General features: G+C 52.1%; 1 protein-coding gene across 5 annotated transcripts in view; it reads right to left on the bottom strand.

The window, feature by feature from the left end:
- SOX13 (SRY-box transcription factor 13) overlaps positions 1–26779 on the bottom strand; it is a 44267-nt gene that overhangs the window by 2458 nt on the left and 15030 nt on the right. Inside the window, exons 1-13 of one of the 5 annotated variants that reach the window (XM_057729137.1) lie at positions 13967–14196; positions 9130–9328; positions 7845–7956; positions 7674–7760; positions 6399–6571; positions 5861–5929; positions 5342–5456; positions 2853–2938; positions 2456–2618; positions 1976–2085; positions 1742–1838; positions 1284–1427; positions 219–435 (exon numbers count right to left, since the gene is read on the bottom strand). In XM_057729137.1, coding sequence (XP_057585120.1) covers positions 219–435; positions 1284–1427; positions 1742–1838; positions 1976–2085; positions 2456–2618; positions 2853–2938; positions 5342–5456; positions 5861–5929; positions 6399–6571; positions 7674–7760; positions 7845–7956; positions 9130–9327 — 1571 coding nt within the window. In that variant the 5' untranslated portion in view covers position 9328; positions 13967–14196. Of the gene's footprint in view, positions 1–218; positions 436–1283; positions 1428–1741; positions 1839–1975; positions 2086–2455; positions 2619–2852; positions 2939–5341; positions 5457–5860; positions 5930–6398; positions 6572–7673; positions 7761–7844; positions 7957–9129; positions 9329–13966; positions 14197–26779 lie in introns of those variants that run through there. The other 4 variants (XM_057729134.1, XM_057729135.1, XM_057729136.1 and 1 more) reach the window with 4 other exon arrangements.

Here is a 26779-nt window from a genome sequence, read left to right as displayed (position 1 = left end):
CAGGCACACACAGAGGCCCAGCCACATGCAGATAACACCCACACAAACCTATGCACATGTGTGCACACACAACCAAAGGACACACACAGCTCCCCTGGAATCCCACACGAAGTCAGGCCACATACTAACCCCCACCACTCACAAGAGCTGCACACACACGCGCGCACACACATGTGCGCACACACACTCAGTCTCAGTCGCTGGGGAGGCCGGCTCACGGGGTCGCGTAGCTCTGGCGGGCATCCTGGCGCCGGGTCCGCATCAGGGCCTTGTACTCGCCCACCCGCAGCCGCTTGCCCTCCACGATGCAGGTGCGCTTGGGCCGCGGCTTGTACTTGTAGTCAGGGTACTTCTCCAGGTGCTGCCGGCTCAGCCTCGCCTGCTCCTCATAGTAAGGCTGCTTCTCCTGGTTGGTCATGGACTTCCAGCGGGAGCCTGGCCGAGCCCCCAGGGGCAGGCAGTCAGCGCTGGGCTCTGCTGACACCCCCAGTGCCCTGCAGGCCCGGGGAAGGTTTTGGTCCCCAGATGTATGTGCGAGCATATATACACAGCAAGGGCCCGGCCCCATGTGGGTGCTTCATGGACACTGAGTAAATGAATGAGGTTGGCGTGTATAACGATATCCAATTGCCAGCATAAGACCCAGCACCCACCCAAACTACCCAGCAATTCTGGGAGGCCCCTGGCCTGTGTGATTTGCTTAAACAAAAGAGTAGCCACCCAGGCCCCCAACAATGCCCAGAGGCTCCCTGCTGAGGACAAAATACCTGGTGTCTCAGTTGACAAGAGACCTGAACTAGAGGAGCTGAGGCTTGAAAACAATTGCCCTCTTCTAGTCCCACCTGCCCTGCAATACATGTCCTCCTTGGCCTCCAATGAGGACATATAATTTCAAACACCTTTCTACGGATCCCCAAGAATACTAGTCTCTCCTCTTTCCTCCCAGAGCCTCTCCAAGGGTCTGGGCAAACAGGGGAACAGGTTAGGGAGAGAGAGGGTGGGGGTGAGGGCTAAAGAATGTACACACACTCTATCTCTCCCTCCTGCGTTCTTGGGCACAGGTGCTAGCAGAAGAGCCCTACAGTGGCTCTAGGACCCAGCTGCCCCACATCCTGCCTGACTCCCACACCCTCTCAGATTCCACTGGAGTTCCCCATGGCATGGACTATCACCCAGGAAGCCCCAATTAGACCCACCTGACTCCTGCAACCAGATCCTACAGACTATGGCTCGTGGAGCCCCTACAGCCCACCTGAGACCCCACGGCACCCACTGGCCCTTACCGAGGATCTTGCTGATGCTGGAGTTGTGCATGTCTGGGAAGGCTTGGAGGATCTTCCTCCTCTCATCCTTGGCCCACACCATGAAGGCATTCATGGGCCTCTTGATATGGCTGCTGTTCCGGGACTCAGGGAAGTGGCGGGAGCCTGGGGAGCAGGGGAGGAGTCAGCTGGGCGGGGCAGCCAGTGGGGGGGTAAGGAGAATCCTTCAGGGCTGGCAGAAAAAGACATCCCACCAGGGGGCGCTGGGAGGCTCCCGCAGCAGCCAGGGATGGCCAGGAGTAAGACCAGCAGGGGCCCCGCCAGGGACCCAGAGACGGACAAGGGACAGACACATAAGGGGACTCCACAGACAAAAGGAGAGAAGGGCTTGGAGACAGACACAACCTGACCCACCCTGGCCCTAGTGGGAAGCAGAGGTGGGCCCTCCAGCCCATCAGCCCAATACCCAGAGCCCTCACCGTCCACATCACAGCCCAGCATGGCTTCTTCCAGTGGGTGCACACAGCTCTCCTCCAGCCGCTCCTTGGCTGGGGATGTGTCCAAGCTAATGAGGTCCTAGGTAGACAGGGTAACTTGTACATCAGCTCCCTCTGCAGCACCCTACTCCCCTCCCCTGCTCTTCCCTTTGGTAGCCTCAAACTCTGTGTCTTCCACTCCTGGCCACCCAGGTGCAGGGGAGTGGGAGCCCATACCTTACGGAAGGGGGTGTTGGGGGAACTTTCTAAGGCTCCACTGTGGCCGTGCAGCAGCTGTCTGGCATCCTGGATGGCTTTGGTGACAGCATCCCCTTCACCAAGGAAGCCTATGGGACAGGGGAGGAAAGGAAGGGAAAGGAGGGGTTATTGAGGGAGGTGCTCTCTCTTCGCCTCTGTTGCACTGAACATCCCCGAGGGGGTGCCATTTACACTGGTGTCATGGTGCCAATAGACTGGAAATGAGAGTGACCTGAATCTCTGAATCCGGGTGCCCAGTCAGCTATGGTGGGGAAAGGAAAAGGGGATCTTTCCAGGACACTGAGTGCTGAAAGTAAAAGGGGCTGAAGGGAGCAAGTCTAACCCCTTGTTTTATAAAAACTGTAACCCCCAGAGGGGAAAGGACATGCTCAGGGTCATATCCTGCCCTCTTAGTTCTCACCAAGAAGAGGGCTGAAGGGAAAGGTGTGGGGGGCTTACCCAAAGGCAGGCTGGGGGGGCTGGCCTGCAGGTCCCGCGTGGGGGCCCCATGGCTGGAGGGACGGGGTCCACAGGTGCTCATCTTCAGGCTGGGGGAGCTGGAGGCATTAGGCAGCTCGGGGGCCTTGGGCTTGGCCGTGAGGTTCAGGGGTTGGGAGGGCTCCTGAGAGAGACCCAGAGGGTGAGAGACACCAAAGGACACCTCCACAGAGGGACTGGGGGGACATATGGTGATAGAGGGACAGAGGAGACAAGCATACCCAGAAGAGACAAGGAAGCAGGAAAAGCAGACGGAAGCAGCAGGGGAACAAGAACAAAGGACCCCACAGTCCCCTAGGCGGGCAGCCAGCCACTGCGGGTGAGGGAGGGAGCCCCAGGCCAGTGGGTGGGACAGTACCTGTAGGGGGTGGTGGGCAGACAAGGCTCCAGGCCTCTTCACCACTGGGCCAGGGGGGCTGTGCAGCAGCTGCAGCGGGTACTCCACTATGGAAAAGGCGGCAAGGAGAAAAGTCCTGGATGCGCACAGAACAGCAGACACCCCACTTGACGAGGCCCCAGCAGCACCAAGGGGGCAGAGGCTCGGAGCTGGCCCAGCTTGCTTCCAACCACTGCCCTCCCAGACCCAAAGTGCAGCTGAGGACCTCCTATGCCCTGGTCCCCCACTGCCAGGCACACTGATTGGCATCTTCACCCTGTTCCTGCCCTTCCTAGCCCACTGACCGCAGAGTTCCCACCCAGTGGTGAACTGAGATCAGGTTCACCATCTACTCTTTCTACGGATACGTGTATTTTGTACCTACTACGTGCAGGGTACAGAAGTAGCTCCCTTGTTTGTAGCCTGTCTGTGTGCATTATCTCAAGATAATTCCTAGTGTGTGGCATATAATAGGTACTCAGTACATCATCCCATTTTACGGATAATGAAACTGAGACCAGGAGAAGTTACATGGGTGCCCATATAGTTAATAAATGGGAGCACCGTGATCTGAACCCAGCCGCATCTGCTAAACATTTCCCCTCTACATGCACTCTCTCTCTCCTACCTGGCCAACCTCATTCTCCCTCAGGGAGGACCAGCATCACTGACTTGACAATTGAGGTGGAGAGATAAGCCTTGTAGACAAACCACTGACCACATGGCCGGCGGTGGTATGGGTTGCATGGGTGGCCTGCCAGAGAGCTCTGTGCAGCTGGGGTGACTGCAGCAGGCTTCCTGGGGGGAGGGGAGGCGTGAGCGGGCATGGCAGGCGGGCAGGTGGGAAAGTGGAAGCAAATGAAGCTGGCACTTGATGGGCAAGCAGGGCTCGGGGCCTGTGAAGGCTGAGCCCCAAAGTTCGGACCCTACCCTATAGGCAACAGGGCACCAACTAAGGTGCCCTGTGAGCTGGGGAGAGGTGTTATTCATACTCAGCCTGGGGGAGGGGCGCACCTGGCAGCCACAGGCCCCCTGCTTACTAGGATTCAGGAGCAAACAAAGCAGGTGGCAGTCTGGCCAGTCCAGGTCTTCCACAACTTATTTCCTGCCCCCCTCGTCCAGCAAGGTTGTGGCCCCCTCCCTGCAACCAGCTCCCTGCCCTCCTCACCCCTCCAGCTTGTCTCCACGAACATCTGGACGTGCAATGGTTTTGTGCAACCTGTCCTCCCCCTTTACAGTCCCCACTCCTTCACCCCAAATTGAAAACTGCCTTCAAAGTAGGGCCTGACTTTCTCAGTCCTTTGTGTTTTCCCTTCCGCCACCCTGGAGTCAGTGGGGCTGACCCCATGAACTGTGCTCATAGCCCAAAGTCCTTGCTGGTGGGCCCATAGGAACTCACCCGGCTAGATTTCCCCTGCCTCCTCTCTCACATGGAACAGGGAGTGTCAACCAAAGGGAGTTGACTTAAAACCTGTTCCCCTCCTGGATCAATTATGGGCAGCACCTCTGCCCTGTCCACAGAACCTCTCTCAAGGAATCAATGATCATAGCCTAATAATTCCATCTCTGCCTCCGTGCCACTGCCACTGCCCTAGCTCAGGCTGTCACCCCTCATCTCTATAATCCCCTCAACAGCCCCCTACACTGTCTTACCTCCTGTTGGTACCCCTCTGTTCCCTACCACCCACAGCCAGCGTGACAACACATCCTCTACTAAAATGTTCGTGCACATCCCACATTCTACAAAATAAATTCCAAAGTCCATGCTCAGCCCCAACTGCCCTCCCGAGGCATATGCCACTAGCTGCCATGTGCTCCCCTCAACTCCAACACCCCCTTGGGCTTCCTGCCTCGGGATCCAGGTCCCTGCCCTCCACCCTCAGTTCCCAGCTTCACCCTCACAAGTCAACTTCCTCAGGACCCAAGGGAGCACCACCTCCTCAAGAAGCCTTCTCAGGTTCCAGTTGTTGGTATCCTTCTACCTCCCTCCCCAGACCATAAATTCCTTGAGCTCAAAGTCTGCACTTTATCACTCTCATGACTGCCCAACAACAAGTCAGCACTTGACACACGGTTGGTGCCCAGTCTGTGGTCGCCCAGTCTCATTGACAGGGCAGAAGGCAGCAGTGCCATGGTCAGGGCAGAGCAGGAACATGAATTTGGGAGATGTATCAATCTCAGTTAACGTTCAAAATATTAATATTCTGGTACAGGAACTGTCCCAGAACTGGGAGACTAGACCTAGATTAGTGACATCTACTTATGTCTGGAAAGCACTTTATGGTTTTCAATGTGCTATTTCTTTTCATTCTCCCAGTGAAATTCAGAAAGGAGGGATTATTCTTTGACTAGAAAGATCCCAAACGGAGGCCCAGAAAGGTCACACTGCAAATTAATGGATGATGGTGGTTCCTGGGCTCCTTCCCTGACCTCAGGTCAGCCCCCCGCCCCCCCCCCCCCCCCCCACTCACCTGGCTTGCAGGGGATGGGCTGAATGGGCAAAGCCAGCTGGGAGTCGGGGGTGACGGGCAGAGGTTGGTGGCTTGGGGGGAAGGCTGGAATCATGACATAAGGCATGTTGACCTGCTGAGGGCAAAGAAACCCTGTGTGAGTCCCTGGGGGGGCCCAACCAGCTACCCAGCTGTGATCAGCCTGGACACAGAGGGTGGAACCAGGGATGAGAGACATGGGCCTGGGGCAGGGACAGTTCTCAAAAGGATCCACCTGACCCCACGGCCCCTCCGTAGGCCCCTGTCTTCCTGCCTTCAGGGCTCAGCTGGGAGAAAGATATTCTGGGCCCTGCCCTTGAAACAGGGGATGAAAACAGGGGAGGGGCTAGAGCAGAAATGAGCCTCCCTCCTTAGGGTCATGCCTGAGTGGTTCTGCTTGGTCTCCACTCCCTGTCTTTCCCTGCCCCCAGTACCTCTCCACACTAGGGTCAATCCCTCAATCGCCTGCTCTCCCAGAGCCCAGCCCTCCCCGGCTTTTACCTGGATCTGCTGCTGAAGGAGGTTGATCTTGTGCTGCTGCTGAATCAGCTGTTGCTGCTGCTTGGCGATCTGGCAGGAAGACAGAGTAGGGGGATGGGAGCGTGTCCACCAGGCCCCAAGAGCCCGCCTCCCACAAGCCTTTACGGCCCCCTCCACACCTTGCCTTCCACGCTAGTGGAAGGACGTGGAGGACAGCTGGACGGGGCAAGAAGCGGAACAGCCAGCCCTGAGAATTTACTCTCCTTTCGCGGAGAACTCACCCTTCCTGCAGAGAGCAGAGGTGGAGGCCGGGCAGGAAGCAGCCGGCTGCTTTCACTCAGAGCCCCGCAGCCCCCCCTCCACCCCCCGACCCCTCACAAGGGCTGCTGAATCGCCAGAGGTGGGAACTCCCAGCCTCTGCCCACGACGCCCTCCCCACCTGCCCCCAGGCCTCCGCCCGCACCAGCGGACCAGCGGGGCCGGACGCCCCCATCCCCCCCCCCATGCCCCGACAGATCCTCATTCCTGGAATGAAAACCAGACACCAAGCAGGGCCTACCTGCTCCTGCTGCTGCCGGGCCAGCTCCATCTGCTGCTGCTGCTTCTCGAAGAGCATAGCGGCCATGTTCTTCTGCTCTGAGTGGGCCGTCAGGAGCTGGTCCCGCAGGGTGGACAGCTGGTGGATCATGACCAAAAGCTGGAGCTCCTTCTCTGCCAGGCTCTCCTGGGTCCCTGCTCCACAGTGAGACAATCACCACTGAGAGTTTTTGTTTTTTCACCTGTCTACCCACCCATCCGTACGACACTGAGCCATTGCTATGTGCCAGGCCTCTCAGGGGCTGGAACACAGAGGTGATTGAGACACGATCCTTGCCCCGGAGGGGCCGCCGCATCTTGTCATCTGACAACGAGCTGTTCTGGAAGGTCCCCACCGTCAGCCACTGATTCCAGGCCCTGGAAATGCTGATGGTGGGGCGTCTCAGCCCTGGCCCATCTCTGGGATGTCCTCAAGTGCCCAGTGCCACTGGGTCAGGGTGGATAACTATCCCACAGCAGGGCCCAGAGGGACACGCTCAGGCTTTGAACCCATCCCTCCTGGGAGCTGTTGGGCAAGCTACCAACGTCTCTGCACTTTAGTTTTTTGAATTTATAAATGAGGACAATGATGGTCACGTCACAGGGCTGCTGTGAGGGTCAGAGGTATTGGACGGAAAGCTGAGTCCCAGATCTGGCACATCGTCCTCAACTGGCAGTGTCAGTGCTTCCCTGTCTCCAATCCAGTTCCTGTCAGATGTAGCAGTTACTCCTAAGGGCCAGGATGCAGACCATTTGCATCCGAATTACTTGGGGACCCTCTGAAAAATACAGATGCCCAGGCCCCCATCTGCCGGGGTTCTCATTCAGTAGGTGGGGGTGGAACCTGGGGATCTGCATTATTTTAAAGGTCCACACTGGGAAACGTATCACTCTAATGAACCCAAGCAACAGCACTTGAATTCGCTTAGTGAGGTCCTGGTGGCCTAGTATTAATTTCCAGCAGTGAAAGGGAATGTTCAGCTCATTTTATAGTGAGATCTGGGAAGTGGCAATGACATGTCCAAGGTCCCAGGGGTCCCAGGGGATTTGATTCCCACCAGGCCTCTGCTGCGCGGGAATGAGCCTAGTGTTTGGGCCCCCCAGGTGAGGGACAGTGCTGACCCCCAAGGCCAGGCAGGAGCCAGAGTGGCACAGGCCAGGTGTGAGGGCACCAAGAGCCCCGGAAATTGCCCTACAGGCCTGGAGAAGGGAAAGGGGTTCAGACATCTGTCCCCTGCCCACCCACACAGGCCTTCACCTTTGACATCTTTGGTTTCCACAGAGCTCCTTCCCAGAAACCTCTCCTTCCAGTCACTGGACAGCAGCTTCTCAATGGCTGGCACAACTGGAAGATACCAAAGGACTGAGAAGCAACTGTCCTAACATCTCCCCACCCAGACCCCGTCTCTAACTAGGGCAGACGTCTTACCTTCTTTCAAATTTCTGTTGAAGTCCAGCTTCTCCTGGCTTCCAGAAGCAGTCTCAGAGCCTCCTGGTCTCTTGGGTTCCGGAGACCCATTGCTTTCCAGGGAGCTGCTGTCCTGCAAGACACACTGAATATCACTGTCGCCCCCAAGAGAATGGGGGCGGACTGTGGGGGCGGGGCGCTGAGCACCCCAGGGACGTGTGTCCTGGGGGAACTCCAGAATTTACCCAGCCCCCACTCTCCAGGAGGGCCCTCCTCCCCCACCTTCCCGACCTCTGCTCTGACTTGGCTTGAGAGATTTGGTGAAAAGAACAAAAGGTTTAAAGACAAGAGACCTGGGCTCGGTGACTCACAAGGTGCTTGATCCCACATGAGTCCCCGAACTTCTCTGAACCTGACCTCCCTCTTCTGAAAGTGGAAATACGAATACCTCCCCTGCCACAGGATTGTTGCTGGGATCAAGGGAGATCATGTATGTGAATGAGGTTTGCCACTGCCGCGTCAGAGGCCAAAAGCCAGCTATTAATTATCACTCCCTTGCACACACCTACCTCTCCAGCCCAGCCGGTTACTCTCAGGGCCCCCACCCCACCCTCTTTAAGACATTGTCCCCTCTCCTCTTCTCATCTGAGTCCTCTCCATTTTGCAGGGCACAGCTTAAAGCCCTGCTCCTCCAGGAAGTCTTCCTTGACCACATCCCCTATCCCCTAGCCCCCTTTCACATACCCCTCCTGGCTAGATCCCTCCTCAGTGCCCTAAAACTCTCCTCATTTTCACTCATTTTGACTATATATTCCCTCTTTACATCTCTTGCATGAATCATGGAATTTTTAAGACTTGCAAGAATTCTCACCACTCATGTAGTTCAGTTCCTTCATTTTAAGGATGAGGAATTGTCTTTAATAGCGATCTAACTCAGGTTTGGGTCATAAGACTGATTTTCTCGAATCATATGAAAAAGCTAGTCGATTATCTTTAAGCCAGACTGTAAGCGTATGTATCCTATTTCTCACCTAGTCCTCAAGGGTAAGGACTGGTCATACACAGGTGAGCAGTTAACATCAGGTGAGTGAGGGCAGGAGTGAGTCCATGTCCTGCTCAGACAGGTAGCCTGATCCACCCACCCACCTCAGTCTTGCTGCAGAGAAGAACACTTCTGCCCGCCCCTCTGCCCAGCTACACATGGTGGGTGCCTGCCCTATCTACTAGGGGAAAGGACACGTGCGTAGGAACTACAGAGGCAGGGTGGGGACATTGACCCAGGAGCCCCTAGGAGAGTGCTGGGCACCTGGGCTGGAGCTTGAGGGTCTGCACCATCCTGGGGGGCCCGGGCTGGGTCTCCAGGCTGGGGTTCAGCTGCGGTGGCTGAGCCCTGGGGGGCCTCGTGGCAGGGCTCCTTCTTCCCCTCTGACTTGACAGTACAGTTCACCATGGTGCCAACGTCATCCAGGGCCAGCTGGGCAGAGCCGGGGCTCCTCATGGACATCCTGAGGGAGGAGGGGCAGAGTGAGAGAGGTGAGTACTGAGTCCCAAGGCAGGCACTGTTCCCCCAGCCGCAAACAGGTACACTCATGCTTCTGTTTGGAACTCACTGTGACAAACTAGCAAAGATTCATGTCCCTTTTTAACTTTATTTTTGAGATAGAAAGGTCTAGAGAAGACTGGGCCAACATTTGGCACACCCTGCCTGTTGCCAGGTTGGGACTAGTGGGCTGGTAGGTTCACCCGAGAAGCCTAGAGATTGTTAACTGGCTGTTTTTGAGCCCAGTAAAGCCAAGATCATATGTACAGTATGTGTCTGTGTATGTTTGTGTCTGTACATATTTGTAATTAGTTGACCAGCATTTAAAAATCAAGAGATATCACATAAAAATCTGGATTTGAACTTCCCTTGAAGTTGGCCTGTGGCCATAATTGGCTGGGATTGAGTAGCACTTACTCTCCATGCACAGGCCTGTTTGCTTTACTCTCTAACACTCCCTCCCACTTCCCAAAAAGGAAACCAAGTATCAACTACGCTATACACTTATTCTTCATTTTCCTTATAGTACAGGCAAGATAAAAGTGAACTATTTAGAACTATTTCTTATATCCACGTAGCTATCTGCTAAAAGGGAGGGCTGAAGTAAGCTGAGAGATGAGTGGCTTTCAGGAAAATATTTTCTTATATCTAGTTATAGTCTCTCAATTAGAGTCTGGCCCCTGTGGGCCTCTGCAATCCCTGGTGTGACATAAGCAGACCCTGCATGCCTGCCTCCTGTCGCTGACAGCCCGCTGTGTGGGATCACTGAGCAGATGAACAGGATCCTGGGAGTCGTTTTCAGTGGTCACGCCAGGCTCAGGACCAGAGTAGCAGATGCCGAGAGCTCACCTGCTCATCCTCCAAAGTCACTGAGACAAGACCAGTGGGGACACACCGCAGGTTCCAGATAGGCATGGGTCTTGCCTCAGCTGTTCCACTAGCTGCTTGATTGATGTTGGGCAAGTGACATAACCTTTCCACACCTGTCTCCTCATTTGTAAAATGGGCAGTGTGAGGGCTATGAATTGATATTTACAAGGTGTTTAGACTAATGCTTGGTACTAGTAAGCATCGAAGTAGCCTTTGTTAAAGCACTACTAGTTAGAATGCAGCACAAGGACCACAGCCTCAGCACAGCCCAGGGGCTTGTTTGAAAGGCAAAGTCATGGGTCACCCACAAATCAGAATTTCTGTGAGTGAGGCCATGGATCTGTTTTAACAAGCCCTCCTGGTGATTCTGACACATACTAGTTTGAAAAGCATTGTTAAATAAATTTTTTAAAAAATTTGTTTGCATGGGCATTAAATCTTGGGGAGGGGAGTGTAAGGCTAAAATTATATACAGTAAAACATCCCTTAAATTGCAGGTGCAGTATAATATTTGTATATTACATCAGCTCTGTATAATAAAATGTTTCCTGTAATGTACAATGAACGATGCAATGTACCATATACAATAGATGAGTACAATATTTTACATGAAATAACTGAAAGAGCATTCTAGTCGAATAAGATGTATGTGTCTGATTTGATGCCATCCTACAGATCGAACCAGACTAGACTCTGCTGCCACTTTCAAAGGGCAGGGTGCCCTGCGGGCTGGCGTGGGACGGCAGAGTGCCCACTGCAGGGTGAGGAGAGAGGGGCATAACCTCAGCCCAAGAGAAGAGACCCCTGCCCAGCTCACCCCCGTGGCTCTGGGGTGCAGCTCTGGGTCCCCTCCCATCACCCAGGGACCTGGAGAGTGGCCAGGAAGCAGGCGCTCGGCCCATCCGGGCGCAGGGAGGGGCACAGAGCCAGGCCCCGCGCAAGGGGGCCGGGCGTGGGGGAGGGGAAGTCGGGGAGGGGCATTATCCTGAAGCTGAGGGCAGCAATTACATAACAAACAAACCCAGGGCTCAAGCTGTGAATTAATCAAACCGCTGAAAATAAAACCTTCCTCTCAGGAACTTCAGACAAAAGAAATGAAAACAACCAGGCTGGCTGGAAAATAAAAGACAGCAGCGCTGAAAGGGGGACAAAAGGAAACCAGACAATAGGGTGTTGGACAAAGGCAATAAAGCCAAAGGAAGTGTGACAGGCGAACAATGCGGGCCTGTGGGCTTCTGATCCCCGGCCGGCTCCGCGCCGCGGGCCCACACCCACCGCGCCGCTGCGCCGGGCCCGCCGCCGGGTGGCCTCCCCGCTCGGGGCTGGGGTCCTCAGGGCTTTCTCCTCCCGGCGGTCCCAACGTCGTGGCCTTCCGGCGCCTACCTCAAAGCCTGTCTCCCCACCGCAGCCCAGAGACCCCGGCGGCAGCCGCAGAGCGCACAGTTGCGGGGGAGCCCCGGGGCACCGGGCTGGGCCGCCAGCCGCGGCCGCCCACCCAGAGCTGCGGCCCCGCGGTGCATGCCCCCCACCCCGCCCCAGCTGAAGGCGGAGGCGCAGGAGGTGATGATCTGTCCTGATGAACTCCAGCACCGCACAGCCCGGCGCCGTGGCCACTCACCACGCGGCCGCTGAGCACCTGTCCCACAGGCGGGTCCCAGTGGAAACGTGCTGAGTACAAACTACACCCCTGCTTTGGGCGGGTTGGTACAAAAACAGAATGTAAAACAGCTCATTCATAACTGGTTATTGATTACACGTTGAAATGATAATATTTTGGATACTGTCGGCTTAAATAAAATACGTTGTTACAATTCGTTTCACCTGTTTCTGTTTGCACTTGTAGCTATGAGAAAACATTAAAAGTCTATTTGTTTCCCGTTGTATTTCTGTTGGCCCCCGCTGCACTAAGACATCGCCTCCCTTTGAGCTTGATGGCCTTTTCTACCCACACTTAACCCCCAAGAGTACTTCCAGCTGGGTACTGGGATTATGTGTATTTGGGGGAGCCTGCCTCTTGGGGCTCCCAACGGCTCATCCTGGCTCTGGCACAGCGCCTGGTAACAAAGAAAATGGCTCCTGGTGGCCAGCCAAGCTAGCTTGGAGGTGTCAGTCTGTGCACCAGGGCGTGGTACCCATCAGATAACCGTGCCAGATCCTGCTAGCAGCCCAGACAAGGGCCCTTCGTTCCCACAGGCGTCTGGCTCTCCTTCAGGCACTGGCACTGGCTCTCTTTTGGTCCCCTCCCTGGACCCATTGGTTTATGGAGAAGCAACAGCCCAGGCTTGAGGCAGAGTGCAGGCTTTTGGGTTCAACAATCAGGATTCAAATCCCTGCTCTGCCACCAGCTGACTTGTGTGACCTTGGGAAGTTAATTAACGCTGAGCCTCCATCTCCTAATTCGTATGATGGGTACAATAATCCATATGTCACAGGTGTCCATGAAAAGTACATAATCCAGGGTGAGCATCCATTCTGCTGTCAAATAGCCCAGGATGCTCCTAGAGCCATGAGGCTGAGAGAAAAGTCTCTGGGGTCAGATAGACCTGAGTCCATTTGAATCCCAACTCTGATTAATTAACTGCTGTGCGACCTTGGGCAAGTGACATAACCTCTCTAAACCCCAGTTTCTTCCTCAGTGAAATGGGAATAAAAACCCCCAATATGAAGGGATGAACCTTCCATTGACACTCCAGACACTATAAGATGTGCCTGTTTTACATTCTCTTGGCATCTTGAACTTGGCCTTCAAAGTACTTTTCACAGTTGGTAATGGTGCCTTTACATGTTTTATTTCTGACTCGCCCTGTAGCCTGAGAACCCATCCAATCTCACACTGTGGAAATGTGCTTGTTTTTGCTTGTCATTGTAGCCCCAGAGTGTAGCACAGTGCCTGGAACATACAGGTGCTCAATAAACATTTGTACAACACTCAGAGTTTAATACAGTTGAGCAGCATAGTACAAGGCAGACCTGAATGCAAAATAAGTGACAGCTATTATTATCACCATTATTAGAGAGATGTTGCTCTCTGTGGTTTATTTCACACACCTCCACCTCCCACACTCAATTATTCTCAGCTGCATCTTCCTTGCATCTAAAGAGTGACCCAAATCCCCCAGTAGCAAAGCAAGTCCATTTCCTTTTGTTCCTACCTTGGGACAGGTAAGAAGCATTTTCCAAACCTTTTGAATTTAAAGACCCTGTTGGAGTCATCCCTTAAGTCTCTTCCAGAGACTTAAAAAAAAAAAATCCTTATTACCCCTTCTCTACAGAGCATGCTCCACGCTTCAATCATAAACATGGTTTTTCAGGAGGTTTTGAAGGTCAGCAGCCAGGTTTCTAAGGTCAGCATCCCCCCTTTCCAGATGCCCAGAAGTCAAAGACTCTCTTAGTACACAGCTGTGAATTACTGGGCTCTTCCAGTTCCCACCTAGGTCCTGGTCAGAGGCCACAAGCCCACAGGATACTCCAGTGGGACTCTCACTCGGGTGGAAGTGCTCCCATGTACTCAATCTCCTCCCTCTCACCCAGCCGTACTCATTTTATAAATGGAGAAACTGAGGCCCAGAGAGGTCAAGTTCACATGACTTGTTTGGGCGGCACTCCTTCAGGAATAGAGTCAGAGGACCTTCAACCAGCTGGTACATGGAATAGCATTCCTGCTCTGCCGTCCCTTCCCTTCTGGGGAACGTACCTCACAGACCCTCTGCTGCCTTCTTCTCCTTGGCCTTACCTCACCTGAGCATCTGTAAGAGGTGAAGGCCTCTAGGGGGAGAGGGCTCCGGCCAGCCTCACCCTGGATGCTGCAGTCTTGAGTCTTTGAGTTGAGGTCTGTGAGGCCCTGGGCCCCCAAATCCAGTGCCTAGGACAAGGCATAGAGAGACGCCTGCCCTCCACAGAGGGCCAAAGGCTCAGAACATGGTTCTTATGCGACAAAGCAGACTACAGGTTCTGATCTCCTTTTTCTCCTCCCCACAACCAACCCTCTGCCAGCCTCTCTGGCCCCCACCCACCCCAGGCACACACACACCAAGCCCCTTTCTACCCCAAACAAATCACCAGCCACTTCCTCTCCCAATCAGCCAACGACCAGCTCAGCTGGATTAGAATCAAAGAAATTTTTACTCTCAGACCTTCCTCCCTCCACAACGACAGCCCTTTCCCCCCCCAAAAAATATCTAGATACAGATAAAGATAGAGATAAATTCCAGTCATTGGAGCATGACGGGTGACTCAGACCCAGGGGTACAGGAAGACAGCCTGAACAGACAGGCAGACCCTCCCAGGAGGGCCAGTGACGACACTTCCCCCCTGGGCACACACCTAACCCCTCTACTGAGACTCCCACTCCCAAGCTGACCCTGAGGAGGTGGTGCCGAGGGGCACTGCCAGGGAGAGAACCACGTGGCAGAGGTGGGGCAGGGCCCAAGTCCCAGGGGAATGTCACTTCCTTTCAAAGCCCCAGAGAGTCGAGAGCCTCAGGCAGCCCCAAACAATAGCCCAAGGCGTGGGTGCCCAGAATGGTGCCCTGTGCCACATCCTGCCATTCTTCTCCTAGGCCGCACCCTGCCACCCTTCCTGGCTACGCCCGATCCTATCTCTGCTGTTTACTCAGAGCTGGGAGCTGGGCTGGCTGCAGGCTTGGAACAAAGCTTTCCTGAGAGGCCCCCTCAGCCTCTCCGGCTCTGTGGGCCCTGGGGCTCTCAGACCCACGGCATAGCCCAGCCTGGCCTAGCCCAGCTCAGGCGGAGGCCGCAGCCAATACCCCCAGTCCCTGGACCGTTTCCTGGCTGATCAAGGTAGTAGTCACCTGGTAGAGCAGCCAAGACCGGCTAGACTGAGGCTAGCTGAACCCCCAAGAGCTCCTGTCCTCCCAGCCTGCAAGAGGAAGCAGCCTCCCCCGCACTCCTTGCCCACCAGTCCAGCACCAGGCAGAGCTTTGGCAGCTGCCAAGATTCAGCTGACCCCCAGCCCAAGGGCAGGAAGGACTGAGGAAGCTGGGGAGAAACTAGCTGTGCTGTTCCCAGCTACAGCCCTATCTGAGTCTTCTCATCCAGGAAGAGATGGACAGGACAGCGCGGAAGGGCTGTTGAGGTTCCCAGCAGGATGGGTGCCTGCCCCACAGGCCTGGGTAAGATTGAGGAGGTAAACAGTGTCTCCAGGAGTCCCTTCTCTGGGGGCCCTCCTGCCCTCAGGATCGGATGCTGTCTCCAGTCCCTCCCAAGCCCCATCAGCAGCCCACCCACAATGCTAGAAGGCAGCCGAATTCCTGTCCTTACCTCCCGTGGCCAGGTCCAAGCCTATGTCCTGGATGAGGGAGTGTCTGGTCTTGTACATGAGCAGTGCCCGGCCCAGAGCTGGCACACAGCACAAATGGTGCAGCTGGGGCTGACTGGCCTCGTCAAAGGCCTGCCTTCTGGGATAGCCCTGAACGTCAACCAAAGGGAACGGAGCATGCAATGACAGAACTCCCACTTGGCTGAGAGCACTGGGCAAGGGGCTCACCACTCATTTCTCCAACCCACCCAAGGCCCAGTGGAGGCATCTGCACTCAGGCCTCACGGACGCCCAAACCCACGTCCTGTGCCCTGACTGCTCTTCCTCTACCCTAGATAACAGGATCTGGCCCAGCAAAGACAGATATGCCACTGTCTTCACTGCTTACAGGATTCTAGTTGTTTTTGACTTGAGTTATGGCCAAGGAAGAATTGATCAAAAGAAACCAAGGCCACTTTGGAAACTTGGGGGAAAGATTCAATCTCTCAAAACCTTAGTTTCCGCATCGTAAAATGGAAATTCCAATACCTACTTTGTGATGAGAAGGTAATCACAAGCTTAGAGAATCTGTACAGAATATATGCTCAGGGAAGGAGAGAGGGAGAGAGACCTAAAGCAAGGAGGCTGTCTCTCCCTCCCCACCCCCAAAGCACCCTGGGTGAGACCCCCACCACAGCATGTCCCTGGCTTTCCAGAGGCTGGCCAGTAGGTGTGACCCTCTGGCAGTGCTGGGAGGCACCCTCAATCAGCTGAAAGAAATGGGCTTTATTGTCACCCAGACCTGTGTTTGAAGCCTGGCTCCACCATATACTACTGTGTGACTATAGGGGAATTTCAGTTTCTCCATCACTAAAATGGAACAAATAATAACGATCTCATAGAATTATTGAGAAGACTGAATGTGATGATTGTAAAAAACAAAAAAATGTTTGCACACTGAACTCTCTCATCACCTTTTGGGGAAGCCTCCCCCACCCTGCATGGCCAAACATGCAGAAGACCCACACCCAGAGGACAACTGGGCCTGTCGTCCTCTCCCTTCTCCACCGGTCGCCTGTAGGTAACCCCCTCTCTGGTGCTGTTTCACTACCCTGCTTAGGTTGTCTGCGTATTCTTTGGGGGTCCCCAACCTCCCTGAAATCTCCCCTGGTTGGTGCCTACACTGAGCCAGACTCCCAGGCCCCACACAGTGCAGACAGGCCGAAAGGTCCCGGATTTGCCCAGGACCCCACATCCTCAGTGCCGCGGCCTGCCTGATCAACCCCTCGTGTCTTCCGCTCCTGATGGCACTGAAGTTCTGCAGCCCTTCACAAGCTCCCTCACTTCCTCCAGGGCCAAGCGAGAGGGTAAAGTGTTGTTCCATTAACCCCTGCCGTCCCCTGTCAACCCCAGGAGGGGACAGGAAGGTGGAGACTAGAGGGATGACCACAGAAGGGGAAGAGGACAAGTGGGAATGGCCTGCAAACACCAGGCTGGATGAAGTCTCATCTTTGCAGACATCCCTTCTGCTGGGGCTGGCGTAGGCCAGGCCGCATTTGGCTTCTACTTGGTGACTAAGCTCTCGGGGTCTGTGGTGATATGGAGGGCTCTGCAGACATGCACAGTTGATTCAAACCCGAGCAGTCCTCTAACTAGTGGCATGGACAGGCCACTTATTCAACTCTCCAAACCTACCGCTTTCTTTATAAATGTGATCAGTAATATATACCCAACAGTGTGGTTGTGAGGAGTAAACAATATAACGCAGGCAAAGGCCAGTGCCTGAATACTGCCGTGCTAAACAGCTGTCACGGGTATAATTGTTGTAATCTGGAGCTGGGGGGTGAAGGCTGAGAAGTGGAGAGTCAGCCAGTTTCTCACTGCTCCAAGTGGGAGCCCAGTGAATCCTTGAGACTTAACCTCCATGCACCTCAGATTCCTTATCTGTAAAGGGGGACAACAATAACTACTTCTCATGGTTGTTGGAAAATTAATAAGTATTGTATATAAAATACTTAGTGCAATGCCCGGCACAAAGCAGATTGGCACTTAGGAGTGTTACTGTGATCGAATGAATGAACGAATGCCTGTGCTTCCGGGGAACTTCTGCCAGCCAGAGCACCCAGTCTCCAGCCAGTGAACGTTTTGAAGGTTCTTCTTAAAGGTATTTCAAATATCAGCCTCCACACATCTGCGAGCCCACAGCCCCCTCTCAAAGAGGGCACCTTCACGCCACATCCTCAGGTCCCTGAGGGCTCAGGAAAGGTATCTGATTCCTTCCCTAGTTCTTATCCCTCTTCCTGCCTCAGCCAGCCACTGCAGGGGAAGGGGAAATGGGGCAGCGATCAAGATGGGTAAGTGGTACAAGAAAGAAGAGTCAGTAAATGCTACCAGGCAAGTGTTGACAGGACACGGTCTTGACCCAGAAGTTCAGCATGCAAATCATCAGCAAATGCACTTGGCCTCACCCTCTCCTCCCTGGGATGGACCTCCCTAAGGCTCCATAAAAGATACAGCTTAAGGGAAGGTCTGGGGGCCTCCAGAGGGGCTTGAGCATCCAGCTCCCCTGCTTGGGCAGACAATGGAGAAACAAGGTAGCTGGCAGCACTGCAGTCATGGCGGCCAGGGCCCATGGGCTGAATCGGGATGCACTGGCCTCACCTTTGGGCATCCTGCTTAGGTCTGCTGCTTCCCCCATCGCCTCTGCTTCCCCCACCCCAGGGTTTCTGGGTGGGACGCCACTCGTGCCGTGTGAAAACCTCATCGGAAACCCCAACTGAGCAGCTCTTGCTCAAGCAGCGTTCATTCTTCCAGTGAACAAAGTGTTCCGTTCTGTTTCTCTGCAAAGGCCATGTTTCCTCTCCCATTATCTACCGCATCGACAGCCAAGCCTGCCGCAAAAGATTTCTTCTTTCTTTTTGTTATTTTCATGGTCCCCTTTATTTATGAGTAGTTGTTTTTTCTTGGCTTTGGCTCCTTTTCAAAAGGGCAGGGGAGCAAGGGGAGGAGAACAGTTTCATCATCTCTCATTTCATCTAAAATGCTCATCAAACAATCTCCAAAGCAGCCAGCCTACACCCCAGTCTGCCTGGGACCCCAACTTCCAGCACCAGCACTCTTTGGAAACTGAGGCAGGACCATCTCAACTAAGAAAAGAGCCAGATCTGGCAAAAGGGTGGGATGAGGTATGATTCTGGGAGGGATCTTGACATCCGGAGCCCAAAATGGTAATAATAACAAAAAATAACAATTGTGACATTCAAAGTATTTAACAGCTGAATGATGGGCACTAATCAGTGAGATGGGACTCTTGGAACAAGGAGATGACTTGGCAGATGCCAGACACACACAACTGTTTGCCCCTCTGGTGTGTACCCCTCTGGTCATAGCTAACATTTTCTGGGTATTTACTATGTGCTGAGCACTCTTTGAATCACTTTTCTTTATATTAATTTATTTAATCTTCACAATAAACATCTGAGGTAGATGGTATTATGATCTCCATCTTGCAGATGGAGAAACCGAGGCACAGAATTGATTTGCGCCTGGGCCATCTAGCGTCAGAATCTACCTCTCAACCAGACAACAGGAATGAGGCACACAATAAGCTAAGGGCCATCGGTAGACATTAGCTCTTTTAATATGTCCCACAGCCCTGTGAAACAGTTACTATTATCGTCTCTGTTTTACTGATGAGGACACAAAGGCTTAAGGAGGCGAAGCAACTGCCCAAGGTCATGGCCAGTGAATGGTGAGCAAGACACTGACTCAGAGACTGGCTGTCGACTCCCTTCTTTTAAGCACTGGATTATACTGTCTTTGCTTCCACTTGTTTGAGGTCCCAAGAGCCACGGGAAGTCAACTACTGGAGCCTGAATCACCTGCCCGCCCCTCAACCCCGACCTCTGCTGGGCCACTGCTGCTCTCATGATGGGGGTCAAGGGACCCAGGCAGGTCCTAGTTCAGTAGATGTTAGAAAAGTCATAGGCAAATGCCACACGTAAATATCAAATGAGTCAGAGCCAGAGTCCTAATGTAGCATCCTCCAAGTGAGTTCCGGGCAGCACTGGAGGGCCCAGGGCTGGCCCAGGGCTGCCCCAGTCTCTGACCTCCCTAAGCTATCACCTCTCCTTTGTTTCCTGGCCATCCTTCCTTGCCCTCTACCCCCACACCTCTACTCCCACTCCCTTAGCTTCTCACCAACAGCATCTAGCGGAGTTGTGCACTTCATACACCCCCCCCCACATATGTGCCTAGTGAAGAGTTGCAGTCATTCTTATTTTCTTATCAATTTTCTTCTGATTATAAAGGGAATGTGTACTCATAGGAAACCTGCAAAATTTAGAATAATAAAGACCAAAAAAAAAAAATTAAAGTCACCTATTTCCCATTAGTCCAGAGGTGACAACTGATACCAGTTTAGCCTATTTCCATCAAGTCTTTTTCCTGTGTATAGTTTTCTTTTTCATCATTCAGCTCATAAGCAAATTTTTATACTATTCTCCTCCCCTCCCCGCCCCCCACCACACACACACTTTAGTATATCAGGAGAAGTTTTCATGTTACTGAAAACTGGAAATTATTTAAAATTCTTTAGGGAATTCCCTGGTGGTCCAGTGGTTTGGACTCTGCGCTCCCCAGTCGGGGAACTAAAATCCTGCAGCCACACATGGTGCGGCCAAAAAAAAGAAAAAAGAAAGAAAATTCTTTATGAAGTCATTTGTAATGGGTGTACATCTCTTCAGTGGCTGTACCATAATTTACTTTTACCCAATGCCCAGGGTTAAAACAATCCAACTCTTTAAATCTCATATTACTGAAATCTCTTCCTCACGCTCAAGGTCCTCCGCCCTCCAGACACTTCTGGTGAGCTAGGGCCACTCTGCTCCTATGACAGGTGGGAAGGAAAGGGCCCTGACAATCAGCAGACAGAGCAAGGGAACAGAGGACCTCACCTGCCTCCTCCTTTTTTTTATTATTTTATTTTTAAAATTTTTATGGAAGTATAGTTGATTTACAATGCTGTGTCAGTTTCAGGTGTACAGCAAAATGATTCTCACACACACACACACACACACACACACACATATTATTTTTCAGATTCTTTTCCCTTGTAGGTTGTTATAAAATATTGAGTACAGTTCTCTGTGCTATACAGTAGGTCCTTGTTGGTTATCTATTTTATATATAGTAGTGTGTATATGTTAATCCCAAACTCCTAATTTATACCCCCTCCCCTCACCTGCCTCCTCTTGATGGGACAAGTATGTAGCAAAAGGAGTAGAGGACGGAGTATGGAGGCTGTGACACAGACCTGGAAGCGTGGAGCCGGGGCCTGACTGCTTCTACAATGGGGAGGACACGTGTCAGTGTTTCTCAGGGCCTGACTTCCCCTTAAAAAGATGGAGAACCACCATGAGATGCCATTTCACACCTATTATGATGGCGATTATTTTTTAAGAAAAGAAAAAGATAAAAAGAAGTGTTGGCAAGGATGCAGACAATTGCTGGTGGGAAAGTAAACCGATAACAGCTGCCGTGGAAAATAACATGGTGGTTTCTCCAAACCCTAAACATGGAATAACCATAAGATCCAGCCATTCCCCTTCTGGGTGTATTCCCAAAGGAAGTGAAGGCAGGGTCTTGAAGAGATGTTGCTCACCCGTGCTCATACAGCATTAGTCACAATAGCCAGAGGGTGGAAACAACCCAAGCACCTGTGGAGGAATTAATGGATAAAGTAAAATGTCATGTGTGTATGTATATATATATATATTCTGTTGTGTATATATATATGTATGTATATATATATATATTCTGTTGTGTATATATATGTATATATATATATATTCTGTTGTGTATATATATGTGTATATATATATATATATTCTGTTGTGTATATATATGTGTATATATATATATATATATTCTGTTGTGTATATATATATGTATATACACAACAGAATATTATCAGCCTTAAAGAGGAGGGAAATTCTGACACGCTACAATATGGATGAACCTTGAAAACATTATGCTAAGTGAAATAAGCCTAAATGAAATAATAAAAAGACTAGTATTTCGTGATTGTGCTTATATGAGGTAGTTACAACAGTTAAATTTACAGAGACCAAAAGTAAAATAGAGGTGGACTTCCTAGGTGGCGCAGTGGTTAAGAATCTGCCTACCAATGCAGAGGACACAGGTTTGAGCCCTGCTCTGGGAAGACTCCACATGCCACGGAGCAACTAAGTCCGTGCGCCACAACTATTGAGCCTGTGCTCTAGAGCCCGTGAGCCACAACTATTGAGCTGTGTGCTGCAACTATTGAAGCCCACGTGCCTAGAGCCTGTGCTCCACAAGAGAAGCCACTACAATGAGGAGCCTGCGCACCACAATGAAGAGTAGCCCCTGCTTGCAGCAATTAGAGAAAGGCTGTGTGCAGCAACAAAGAAACAACACAGCCAATAAATAAATAAAATAAATTAAAAAAAATACTATAAAAAAAAAGTAAAATAGAGGTTACTAGGGGCCAGGGAGAGCCACAAAAGGGGAGTTATTGCTTAATGGGCAGAGAGTTTTAGTTTGGGATGATGCAAACTTCTGGAGGTGGACAGTAGTGACAGCTGCAGAATGTAAATGTACTTAATGCCTCCAAACTGTACAATTAAAAATGATTAAAATGGTAAATTTCATTACTGTATATGTTACCACAAAAAAAAAAAAAGATGGAGAACATGAAACTGCTAAGAGTTTACACTTTCATGGCACCTTTAATCTCACAGACAGGCAGAGGTGAGAGCACAACACAGACTCACAGACTGGGGGGCTCATGTCAGGCCGGGTGTCAGGGAGCGCGTAGGCTGCAGACCAGCTGCCGTTGAAGAACCCCTTGCTCACAAAGCCATAATTAACGTCACGAATTGACGTGTCTAAAAAGGCCAGAGCCAGACAATGCCAGACCTGCCCCACCAGCTAGAAGGCCTTCCCTTCAGTGCCTCCCTCACCTCTAGGAACAATTAAAAGCTTTCAACTGCCATGCAGAAACAGGTGTATTTAGGATTCCTCAGCAGGGAGGGTAAGGGATGTAGGGGCAGGAAGATGGGGACAGAGGAAGAGATTTCACTAGCTTCCTCTAAGTCCGCTCCTCAATTGTCCTTCTTAGGGTGGCAGCTTCAAGGCAAGCACTGGGCTGACCCCTGGTTTCCAGAATAGCGCTCCCCTCACCCTCTCACCCCTAACTTGCTGAACAACCCTGTGCAGTTACTCTACAGGTCTGGAGCTCCTTGAGGGCCATCTGGGGAGGACAGAGGGACAATAATCCAAACACTCTAAAGCAGAAGGTCTGCGCGGACAGAGGGGGTGACTGGGGTGGGGGCCACCCGGGGAGAGAAGGAGGCAACAGAGCAGCCTTCCCAGTTCTCAGTCACCCACTCATTCCACAGATTTTGGTTTCTGTGGGCCGCCTGAATCATCCTTTTCCTCTTCAGTGAACGACAGGCTGCGACCAAAGTCCCATCCAGCCCTAAGGTTCATTTGATATTTCCGTTTTCTATCACTGGTGCCTTTAGTGGTAAAAACTATCCCAGTTCCCATTTACCCAAGAACACATCACAGGGTTTCTAGTGTCTCTAAGAGCTGCCTGTGCTCCATGGCCTGATTAAGAGTGCAGGCCATGCTGATGGCCAGCCACCACAAGACAATCTTAGGGATTTTCTATGGAAACCGAAAAAAGCCACTGGCATCTCTGTGCATCTTTGTCCAAAGTAAAAGAGGGAAGAGTGTCCCCTCCCCTGCTCTTGCCTCCCTAGGCCCTCCCTCTGCCCCCATTGGGCCATTAGAGCTGCTCTGCTTCCCTTCCCCCACAGCCAGTCACCCTGACCAGGGGGTGAGGGTCAATGATGGGGTCACTAGAGGCGCCAGGCTCAAAACCAGCTCTGTTGCTTAGGAAGGAATTTAACCCTCTCCCTCCTGGCTCATGACTATCCACCTTAACAGACCTACCTGCATGAAGGAAAAAAGTTATTTCAGAGAGGATCACACAGGCCCATGTGATAATTCTGAGTGCACACTGGAAATGAACCCTGGATTTGGAGGCCAAAGGTTTGAGTTTGAGCCCTAGCTCTGGCACACAATCAGGGTGCAATCCTGGGCAAGTCTTAATTCTCTGAGCCTCAGTTTTCCTATCTGTAAAATGGGAGTCAAAATACACCCCACCAGATTGCTGGGAGCCTCAGCATAGAGATTTTCTAAATGTCAAAGCACTTAATACACTTGATGGTTTAGAAAGCCCCATATAAGTGTAAGGGATTTGGATGCCTGTAACTCACTGTGGGGCCTGGGACACACCACTAAATCTTGCAAGGTCTCAGTTTTTCCATTTGCACATGGAATGAATTATTACTTCTTCTCTCAGATAAAATTTTAAGTTGGGGAGGGCTCCAAAGTCTTTGATGCTGCAGAAATATAAGCGCTGCTAAGGCGTTGGTTTCCACCTTCAGGCTACAGCCCAAATCAGCAGAAAGATAGTGACGGTACCTGCCATTTTTCGAGTGGGCACAAGCTAAGCACCTCACAGATATTTTTGGCAGCAACAAAACCCGTCATATAGGGACTTCCCTGATGGTCCTGTGGTTACAAATCCGCCTTCCAATGCAAGGGACGTGGGTTCGATCCCTGGGCAGGGAACTAAGATCTCACATGCCGTGGGCCAAATAAGCCTGCACACTCTGGAGCCCACAATGAAGAGCCCATGAGCTGCAACGAAAGATCCAGCATGCCGCAACTAAGACCCAACATGGCCAAATAAATAACTATTTTTTTTTAAAAGTCAATGAAACAAGCGGAAAAAAACATTTTATAGTTGAGGCACCTGAAGCTAAGGGGTGGAAGCAAAATCCCACTGAAGTTCCACCTGGCCCCAAGGCCAAAACCACAGCACAAAGACCTCGGAGAAAAGGCCGATTCCCTGCAGGCACTCTCAACCCAATTAGCCATCTCCACGGTGGGGCTGGGTGCCGGGGGGGGGGGGGGGGGGGGGGGGGGGGGGGGCAGCTTCCACTTCCTGCCACGTTCCTGCAGGCAGCTCCCAAGCGCCCGGAGTCCAAAGGTTAGTTAAAAGCTGTATAGACATTCATATTACTATGAATTATTAAAATCTGCCAGCAGTTGGGTTTGGTGAATATGGTGGTTTCATGCTTCCAAGCGATCCCAACTTACACGTGAATTTCACCAGTTTTGCAAAAATCCATTCTACCTGGTGTAGAACTGTTCCCCTTAGTGACCAGTTTAAGGGACAACACCGGGCAAAGGACAGGAGGCAGTGCACTCCGAGCCAAACTATCATTTCTGCTCCACCTGGCAACACCCTGCTTGTCGCTAGTGTGTGAGAAAGCTCACCCCCTTTTCTGGGCTGCTCCCCAGGGCCAGCACAGTGGAGTCCACACATTGGGGTCCATGCCCTGGCCCACCTCCATCCCACACCCCACCCCTGCTCCAAGCTCCTGGAACACGTGGGGCAGCAGCTCATGCCCTTGTTTCTTTGAGTGCATGGGTCACTCCCTTAACAGAATAACCACAGCAATTACAACAGCATCGAATGCCTGGATAAGATCCCCCCGTGCCAGACGCTCTTTGACCACTTTCCACGTAACCCTTTTTATTTAATCCTCTCAGTACCAGGTATGTTTGTCAGCAGCATTTTACAGTTCCAGAAGCTGGAGCACAGATTGGTTAAGTAACTTGGCCAGGGTCACATAACACATCTATATATCAAACCTGAAGGAAGAATACTGTGGGAGGCTGAAAGAGGTGTCATAGCTGACAAAGTCTGTACCACCACACTGGAGAGGTGCTCCCCCTCCTTTCCCAAACCCCACAGAGGCCATGTTCATGACCCAAGGGAGGGGCTGCCCCCACATCCAGACAGGCCCCAGGAGAGCTGCACCATCGCTCCCAGCACAAGCCCCAACAACCACCACCACAATGGCCATGCTAATATCAGCTCCCACGTACTGGAATCTCCTATACTCTGGGCCCTATACTAAGTGCTGTAATATAGACATCACGTCACTAAGTCCTTTTAACTTTGGGAGGTAGATATTATTCTTTTCCCACTCTGTAGGTGAAAAAACTAGGCTCTGACAAAATTCTAGTATCTCACAGCTCAGAAGAAGCAGACCTAGGACTCAAAATGGGATCTGTCTGACTCCACCTTGCACCCAGGCTCCAAAACCAAGCCCATGGAGACAGAAACATCTCCAACAGTCCTGGCGCTCAGGCCAATTCAGCTGAAAGGTTCTGTTCCCACAACGCAGCTGTTTCCTATGATCCAGCCTCACCTCCTCAGACAGATTACAGCTTCCCTGTGCGCAGGGTCTGGTCTCCTCCTCCTGCCTCACCCAGTGCCTTCACCTAATGAGGTATTGGTGGAGCTTATCCATCCCCTGAATATCTTATCTGTTAAAAATATATATCAAACCATTGCCTTTTAAAAAGACATCCAGAGATTAACATTCATCAATCCTGAACAAAATTGGTGTGCTCATTCATCAAGCATCCCAGGAGAGTTGGCCACACTCACTCACTTGAGCCCCTGTGGGACCAAAGCCGGGGTGAGTGTGAGTCAGGGCAGACCAGGAAAAGGAACATCCCCTCCGCAGGCTGCCAGGCTTGGCCCCACACTCTGGGAGCCCACAGCCCTGCAGGGGAAGGAAAGTTGTCTCGATTACCACATGGTTCAACACAATTTGAAGGCAATAAAAATGTCTTTGAATGGAAAGAAAAAGCACAGGGTTCTGTTGGAATTTTGTTGCAGAACAATGAGAGAGAAATCTCAGCTTGAATGAATGAGCCACCCATTCTGAAAGTTCTCTGAGACATTCTCGGGTTCCTCGCTGTCAACAAAGTCCTGGCTCCTTGGCCAGCATTCAAGGCTCCCTCTGACCTTGGAGATCCCTTCCTAACTGCACTCTAAGCTAATACCCACCCCCCTCCAACCCCCCTTCTACTGCAGCAGGGCTCCTCAGCCTCTGGGCTGGTAGCTTAGTCACTGTTGTTCCTTACAGAACCTGGCACAGCTGCGCCCTACTAGTTGTCTTAGCAGGGCACAGGGGTTGCTAACGGAGCCCCGAGTCTGGTGCTGGGCCCAGAGTACTTGCTCCCTACACACCTAATGAACTTATCCACACTGGGTCAAATCTCGGAGGTGTTTCTTTTGTGAACCCCTGGCAAGAGCCTTGAAGTAGCCAGGGAAGAGGATGTCAACTCAGAGGACAGAGGACAAGAAACCCTC

The sequence above is a fragment of the Hippopotamus amphibius genome, chromosome 3 (assembly GCF_030028045.1).
Source record: "Hippopotamus amphibius kiboko isolate mHipAmp2 chromosome 3, mHipAmp2.hap2, whole genome shotgun sequence".
In the NCBI taxonomy this organism is placed as follows: Eukaryota; Metazoa; Chordata; class Mammalia; order Artiodactyla; family Hippopotamidae; genus Hippopotamus; species Hippopotamus amphibius.
Note: the sequence above shows the minus strand (reverse complement) of the source record. Positions and strands in the feature narration are given on the sequence as shown.